Below are 8,914 nucleotides of genomic sequence, written 5' to 3'. Positions count from 1 at the left end.
TGATGATGAGTGGAAGAATTCAATTAGTTTAGGAAGAATAAAAGCAAAACAAATTTTAAAAAAAGTGTGTTGTGTGGTGTCTGCGAATGATGAGGGCTGAACATTTAACCCGTGTTCCGTACCCGACTTGATCTTTCGAACCGAATAGACCCAATATAGCCGACCCGAAATAGAAAACGGGTGAAGTGTTCTGCTTCCGATTTGTTATGTTTGAAACGGGTTCAGGATCAGGTAATTACTTGATACCTGTAAAGTTAGCCTTAATTTTTCCAGAATCCAGTCTCCGTGACTTCCCTCCCATCTTCATTCTTCGATTTCTCTAGACTCTTGATCTTCAAAAGACCTTTGAGCCATATTGTGGTTGGACACCAATGAAGACATATCGGTACTAAAGTCGGTTTCAGGCGAGAACTCTCCATTTACATTCTGCTTCATGTCTGGAGCATTGTGTTCGAGCAACATCCTCAATACGAAGTACTGCTCCTGTATGAATAGTGTATCTAGGTAGTGCAAAGTTTTGGTGTGAATAGTGGCCAGATGAGTTGGGAGCAGAAGAAATATAAGACGGGTTTGAGGAAGATGAGGCGGCTAAGAAAGGAGTGTCGAAGCTCTCAACCATGTCTTATTTGATCTTGTGGTCCTCCATTGAATCGGGGAAGCAGGTCAAGTGAAACGTCTTGAAAAAACTGGTTCTTGTTTCACTATTGTATAGAGATGAATTTATCAACCAGGGCAACACTGAAGGATGTGACTCCTCCGCATAGGAACTCGAGCTACCCAACCCTAAAACGTGAGATTTCTTCCCAGTTGAGATTATCTTGAAGATTCTGCAGATAACCCACTCATTCTAATATTAAATGAAGAATATGAAAAAAAGAGAAGATTAAAGAATTGAAAATTAATTGACGACGTGACTTCTTATTCTGAAGTAAACTCAAGTACTAGTGTTGTCTATTAGGCCACATATTCAACCTCATCTACAACAAAGACTATTGATTGCAATAATAATAATAATAATAATAAAATCAGGTCGAAACACCCGATTATTTCGAATATATTTCCTGATCGAGTAGTCGGTTAATTAGCTAATCGGAATACATCTGAATCGGGTTGGGTCGGAACCTGAATTTTTGGGCTGAATGGGGTCAAGTGAACAGTCCTAGGAATGATGAGTAGCAAAATTTATGAAACCCTCTCTTTTCAGAGTTTATCACACATCTACATACAAAAGGGCTTGTAATTGTGTAAATGGGTCGTAACTCAGAGGCCTAGTTGGTGGGCTTGGTTCAAGTCCCGTTAGTTTTGCATTCGGTTGGGCCCATTACTTAGTTGCTAACTGAGTCTCTTCACTGTATAAATATTGTTAAGGAGCCTGGTAATAGTTTGATATGCGGATTTGTGATGTAGTAATTTATAATATTGTTCAGGAGTTAGTAGTAATTTAAAATTAAAGAAATACTTTAACCATAAGGTGATTATACAAAAATAAATTCACAAAGTGACGTGATTTGATGTGATATATTAGATTGTAAAGTTATTTTTATTATGAAGTAGATCTAATTGATTATATGAGACCACATCGCTTTATGCATTTATTTTTGTGTAACCCCTTTGTGTTTATAGCACTCATCTTAAAATTATACATGTTAACAAGATTGTAACAGGCTCTCTATGTGGATTTATGATATACTAATTTTCCTAGATTACTTGATATGCAGTCTTGACAAGTAAGATTATCTAACATGGAATTAAATTATTGAAAAATTATTTATCATTCAATCATTTGATGCCACGTATGAGAACGACGAGAGAATGATGATTAAGAAGATGATTAATAAAATTTTTTAGCCATTTCCTTTCATTCATCATGCTTTTTACATAACACCATGCTCATATAGACACCCTTCGGCCAATTTAAAGCTAACTCGTGTTGTTTTGATTACACATCATTTAATCCACTAAAAAATAATAACCAACGAGTTTTGCTATACATAAATCGGCAGGTTAACATTTCACTTATAATGAGATTTATTATAATTTAAAAAGAATTAAAATAGCATAACTGATATAAAAAGCTTCCAGATCAGATATGGATAAAATATAAGACTTATAAATAGATTTTTTCATAAAAAAAAAATATATCTTAAAACCTCAAAATATTTGCTGCATTCTCAAAATATAGTATAGAGAAAATATAAGAAATATAATTGCACCTAAACAAAGAGTTAATATTTAAACCATTAAATTGAAAAGAATCTAAAAAGTATTATTTTTTTGCTGTTGACGACAAACGAACCCAATCCAATTCCTTCAGTCAATCGAAAGAAGAAGCTTTACCCGCGGGGCTCATTCCTCCCCAGCAATGTCAGTCACCTCTTCCTCCGCTCTTCTGCTCAGCTCCCATGGGGCCCAAACCCATCCCAAAATCTTCGCTATCCTCCCCACACACCGCCCATTCTCCCTCTCCCTCTCCCTCTCCATCTACCTCACTCCCAACCCCATTACCGCCACCCTAAACCTCCCTAGAAAACCCCACTCCTTACCTACCACCTCCTCGCTTCTTCCCCTCCATAACGGCCTCCATAACGACCTCCTAGAGGACCATGTCGTTGGCGACTGCGTCGTTTTCGAGGATGGCGTGTTCGACGACCCTTTCATCGAAGATGACGTCGCTTTCGAGGCTTCCCCTCCCCCTCCCAAGCACAAGAACAAGCACAAGAAACCAGTCGCGGAGATCCAGACCGAGAATCTTGTCCCGGACCAGTGGAAGGAAGTCCAAGCGGAGATTAATATCACCAAGAAAGAGAGGCGTAAGATTGCTCAGAAATTGCAGTACGGCAGCCGGGTCGAGAAGAGGAAGAAGGGTTACGAGCCCATCAGGAATGTGAACGTCCTGCAGGAGTTAAAGGAGGCCAAGCTGGCGCAGCTGAAGCCACTCGTGCTCGACAATCCTTCACAGTTCCCGGTGGTGGAGGAGGAGGAGAAGGGGGAAGAAGTAGCTGAAGTGAACGCGCCTGCGTCATCGAGCGAGCGAGTCGCGCCCAAGAATCCCAGGTGGGCGGTTTATGGTAGGGGCTTGGAGGATGTGACGGAGTTCTTCAATAGTGAGAATTATGTGCCTGGTGAAGATAATTCCTCCGAAGGTTGTTACTTTACTTCATGCTTTTTTTTCCTAGGCTTAAATTTTAGCATTGCATTGCAGATTTGAAATTTACTGATTCTGTTCCAAAGAAATGGATTGTGTAGGTGTGCACGTAAGATTTTGTTGCAAAAGTAAGTGAAATTAGATTAGCTTGGATCACGATCCTTTTAGATTTTGTATAACTTGACCAATAATCGTAAAAATAATTAAATGATTTGAATTTTGTAAGTTCAGCTTAATCAGGCTAAAACTTAATGAAATACAATGAACTAAAGGTAGTTTTAGACATGTTAAATGCCGAGACAATAAAATGTACTTACAAAAGAATGCTGAGACAATAAAATATGAACCTCTACCGTTGATTTATCCCAGAAATTTGAGGATCCTAATCCAGCAGAATGTTGCTTGCATTTGGGGTTGGCTAATTTCTTTAATGTTACTTTAGTTTCTTACTGTGCTTATGTATCTTAGTAGTTCATTGGCATGTAATTTAATCGTTCAGTACACAAATTTCTTTTCACACGCATTGTTCTGTTAAGATTGGAAGAAACTGGTTTGTGGTTTCTATCTGACACAGATAATTCTTATGTCCTTAGTTGCAATCATCCTTATGTTCTATGCTTGAATAAATAGGGCGTCGCAAGTTGTTTACCAAGGAGGAAAAGCTTCTGCTGAAGATGAAGAAACCTGATGTGGCAGGTGCAACCTCGGTATGTTTCACTAGGACCATGACCATTGGATAGTTGTTCTGTTTCTTTCTACTTTCTTTTAATTTTTTTTCACTTTCTATCATTCCTAGAATAGCTTTTATTTTTTATTTTTTAAAAACTAGTTGCTGATGCTCAGTCTTCATGGATTTTGGTGTCAAAATGAGAAAGTTAAAACGGTTGGCAAGTTTAAAGATAGTGCTGCCCAAAATAGCTCTCTCAACAAACTTCCGTTTCGCCCTAATTAGAGTCCATTCATCACTTCTGGTGGGATCATTTTCAGGACAAGTGGCTACCTTTGCACACTCTTGCTGCATCTGGAGAGTTTTACCTTATGGATGCTTTGTTGAAACATAATGTCGATATTAATGCTGTGGATAAGGTACACAAAACAGTCCTTATATAAAATGCTGGGAAGTTCTAAAAGTTCTACATATTGATCTTCTGCTCTCGATTTGAGCCCCGAATTTTTATATCCTTTCCAGGATGGTTGGACAGCTCTTCACAAAGCGATAATTGGAAAAAAGCAGGCCATTACAAACTATCTTTTGAGAGAGTCAGCTAATCCATTCGTTCTTGATAAAGTGAGTTGAAATTTATCTGGTAATTTTCAGTTACATTATCAAACATATTCAGTCGAATGGAATCTAAACATGTGAATGGATGCCATCCTAAGTTTTGTGGAGCAGATTATACTTATAAAAAAAAAAAAAAAAAAAAATTTTGTGGAGCAGATTACCTAGGGGTGTGCAACCGGATCCGGATATCCGGACATAACCGGATCCAGACCTGGATTCTAAAACCGGGCGGTTATCTGCCCAGATTAATTTGGAAATAATGCGGGCGGATAACTGGATTCAATCTTGATATCCGGATTTTTTTTCCCTTTTTTGGCTATAAATCCGGATATCCGGATTGTAACCTGATTTAATCCAGATTTATTATTACTTTAAAAAAAAAACTGTTTAAACTTTAAAAAATATTTTTATAGCACTTTTTTAAAAAAAAATTATGATATCATGTTTACATTGCCCAGATTTTTTAAAAAAAATAATTTAAACACTTTTTAAAAGTTTTTTTTTTAAATAAAATAAATAAATAATATTGTTGTTACATCACAATGCAAAATATTAATTTACAAAAAGCAAAATAAATAATAATACATCATAACTAATTAGACTAATACAAAATAAATAAACGACGTTGTTTTGGAAGCAAGAATTTTTTTTTTTAAAAAAGAGACCCGGTTACGGATAACCAGGTCATAAAACCGGATTTGTAACCGGATATGGGTTTCTCTCAAGCCCCAGATTCCGGGTTTCGGACTGGACCGGGAAAAAATCCGGCCCGGTTCTACACCTCTGATTACCTATCATTTCTTTTGTGGAGCATATTTATGCGAACTGGTTCTGGAAAAATAATTTTGTTGTTGATAGATTTTGATTTAAGCTCTGTAATAAAGCGAGAGGAGTGGACTGATCTATTGGGCCTCCACAATGCCACAAGCATCCCAACACTGCATTCTACTCCTATTGATCTATCATCCCAACCAGTCTTATTTCATTCCAACCTGGATGTGGCATTGTTCTGGATGTGCCTTCCCATCTCTGAATCTCCTTTATGTCGCACGCATTGCACATCTGCATTTCCTAACCTTTGACCCCCGATGACCTCCATCTCATTTTCACCAGAGCATTTACTCTATCATATAGTGCAAGCCTATAGAGCCTACAACATGGACAACTAGTCTATTGTATTTCAGTTGCAGTGCCCAATAACTCATTGTACCTTCGGAGATTTACAGTTAAGATTTTGGGTATGTCTGGGTAACACAAAATCTAAAGATATTTTCTCATCTCATCTTATTCCCAAACTTACAAACATATAATTCATCTTACTAAAGTTCTTAAAAACATAAAAAACTCAACAAATCATTTTTTAATCATATTTATATATAAACAAATTCAGCCCCATGGGTTGGTGGCTCCTCTTGCCACCAAAGACAGCGGGATCCTGCCACCGTGGTGGCCAGGGTTTTCTGGCTGCAATGAGTGGTCCAATCTGGGTCACCCTTCACAGGCAGACACTTTGGCTGCGACAGGCGGCCGCGACGCTTCCCGTAGAAGCCAATGTGTCTGGCTGCCCATGGTGGCCAGGATGACCACTGGTGGTTTTATGCAGTCCAGGATGGCCACCGTGGTGATGGCAACCTGCTACCACGTTTGCCTCCACTTTTTTTTTTTCTTTCATAAATTGGTTTTTTATTTTGTTTATTGTATTAACATAGAATATTTTTTCACTATTCATCAAATGTATCAAAACCTCATCTTAAAAAGATTTTACAGCTATTCACAAACATAATTCTACTATTGATGATCTTACCTTACATTGAAACATGCCCTTTGTTGATTATGGGCATTTGTCTCGTGTTTCCACACTTCTAAGAAATTTGCTTAAAATGCATTTATTCATAAATCTAGTTGGTTATATTTTAGCTATTTACTTCTCAATACATAAATGGATCTCTATTGTCATCATCATTATTAATAGTGAATAATAGTTACATACAAAAAAAATTAGTGAATAATAGTTTGTTAGCAACTCTAGATGGCTATGGTATGTTTCTGTGGTGTGCTATACATTACTTTAATGAAGCATAGACCAGTTGAATAGCACCAATGAGATGCCGGTAGCTGGTGGCTGTGGTCCTGTTTCTTCATGAGATGTGCATGTATTAATATAACGAGTATCCTTTTCTATGAACTGATTTGACTGCCTCTTATGATTTTTGTGCAAAAACAGGATGGGGCCACCTTGATGCACTATGCAGTCCAAACAGCTTCCAGTCAGGCAATTAAAATTCTTGTTCTGTATAATGTTGATATCAACCGTCAGGACAATGTATGGTCAACAATATCCCTTTGTTGCTTACGTGTATTTTTATTGGATTCCAATCATTTTGTTGAGTGTGTTTTTATTCGTCGAATTCAGGATGGTTGGACCCCGTTACATCTTGCCGTTCAAGCCAAGAGAACAGATGTAGTGAGACTTTTATTGATCAAAGGAGCTGACAAGACCATAAGAAACAAGGTAAATTAGTAGAGATGTGTTTGGAGTGTTTTAGGCTGTGTTTGAATGTTGAACTGAGTTGAGTTCTTTATGAATAGTAGTGAGTTGAGTAGATGGAGTGAGTTATGTGGAACCGATCTAAAATGAGTTTAAATGTGTTTGGATGTTAAAATGAGTTTAGTACTATTTATAAGAAATTGAAAAAGGTTGTGGGTTCCACGTATAAAGATGTATTGAGTTGAAAAAGGTTGTGGGTCCCACGTGTAAGGATGTTTTGAATTGAGATGAGTTTAGTAATTTGAGAATTGGGTGTTTGGATGTTAGACTCAACTTAAAATTAGACTGAACTGAGTTGATCTCAGTTGAGTCTTGCAACCAAACGGGGCCTTAAGGTATAAACCTCTGATGATCCATTTTTCGACTGGGTTCAGTTATGCACAAGATACGAAATTGCTTTTATTCTTCTAAAGCATGAAAAAAATTCTAGATGTTAATTTTCATTCCTTGACATTATTCTTGATCAATAATATATCTGAAATGATGTTGAATGCCATTGACTTGGACAGAGTATCTTATGTTATTATCACATAATCACAACTTTTTGCTGTTTTAAAGTACCGTATTTGAGTGTCATCTCTGTAAATTCTCCTCCTGGTTTCCATTATGATTGATTTAAAATTTATAATTTTGATAATAACAGTTTATGCTCCCTCTTCTCAGGATGGTTTGACCCCACTTGACCTTTGCCTTTGTTCTGGCCAAGACACAAAGACTTATGAGCTGATCAAGCTGTTGAAGCAGCTTCCACAGCTACGGCAAGGTGAACTACTATAACCACAACAAATGCAGCCATGGACGATTCAGCTGCTGGAGATGACAGTGCATTGACATATGTCATTAGTCTATTTTTGGGATGGATGCGATGCGAGGAGAGGCCGCGACAACAAAAACATTAATTAAAGGAACGTGATTTAGACACCCTGGACCTTGCAAAACTAGCTAGTAAGCTTGTAAATTGTAATATTTTGTAATTAGCAAAGATGATGATGGTAGAATGTAACGATCAGTTCGAAAAAGATAAAAGAAGAAAGGAAGAGAATCTCGTCCATATGCTACTTTTCTTTTTCTTTTTAGTATTGGATTGTCTTTCTTGCATTTAAAATTTTTGGATCAATGTATTGACATCCTTCAAGATTTTGGTAAGAATAAAAGAGCGCAGGTGATAGTGTTATATTATAAATATTTCTATTTGAAAGTCTTTAATCACATTCTATTACGTGACATAATATAATTTGAAAGATTGATTTTAAAATTTAAATCTTACAAATTAAATTATGCCACTTGGATGACGTATGCTGTAAAGGTTTTCAAATAGCACAACTCGTAACAACAATCACAAGACATTGTTGTCGAGTAACATTTTGAAATGGTCCAGTAGATCATATCATTTGTTCGGAAAATGATACGCTTATAATCATTTTCATAATCTTATTTTAAATGACTAATTTTGTAAAATAATTTATAAAGGTAACATTATTTTATGTATAATCTTTAATTTGAAATATGATTGTAGGAAGGGTTGTAAAAGAGGTTGTACGTGTATTATTATTTGGCCAGCCATGGTGCCATCTATTTTAACTAAAATAATAATAGATAATTAAATTAAAAAGGTGCACTGCGAATAATAATGCTTAACGGAGATTTTAATTTTTTTAGAATTCACATAAGGTAATTCTCTAATTTTTTTTAACTATTTAAGTGTATTTGTTGGATAGCATTAAATAATTTGAAATCATTTACTTAAAAATGTGGTATTTTGATAATTTTATGTTGGTGTTGAGCAAAGGGGAGATCAGGAACTGTTTGACATATTTTTTTCTCTTGGCTTGGGCTTTCTGGTTTAGGAATAAAATGGTTTTTTAGAAGAAAAATGATAGTTACAGTCGTGAGTACGCAAGCGCCACACAATCACTTTGAAAAAAATTAATTTTTTAAT

At 36.3% G+C, this 8,914-nt stretch overlaps 1 protein-coding gene across 1 annotated transcript; it reads left to right on the top strand.

The window, feature by feature from the left end:
* The first annotated feature begins 2,287 nt into the window (after positions 1-2,287).
* On the top strand, positions 2,288-8,158 carry LOC109006171 (ankyrin repeat domain-containing protein, chloroplastic). The gene is made up of 7 exons (XM_018985361.2): positions 2,288-3,143; positions 3,776-3,852; positions 4,133-4,231; positions 4,335-4,433; positions 6,652-6,750; positions 6,841-6,939; positions 7,639-8,158. Exons 1-7 carry the CDS (start codon positions 2,363-2,365, stop codon positions 7,750-7,752), a joined length of 1,368 nt encoding a protein of 455 aa, XP_018840906.1. The 5' UTR covers positions 2,288-2,362; the 3' UTR covers positions 7,753-8,158.
* The last annotated feature ends 756 nt before the right edge of the window (positions 8,159-8,914 follow it).

This window comes from Juglans regia, chromosome 8 (genome assembly GCF_001411555.2).
Source record: "Juglans regia cultivar Chandler chromosome 8, Walnut 2.0, whole genome shotgun sequence".
Taxonomy (NCBI): domain Eukaryota; kingdom Viridiplantae; phylum Streptophyta; class Magnoliopsida; order Fagales; family Juglandaceae; genus Juglans; species Juglans regia.
The sequence above is the reverse complement of the archived record's forward strand: the minus strand, read 5'-3'. Positions and strand labels throughout refer to the sequence as shown.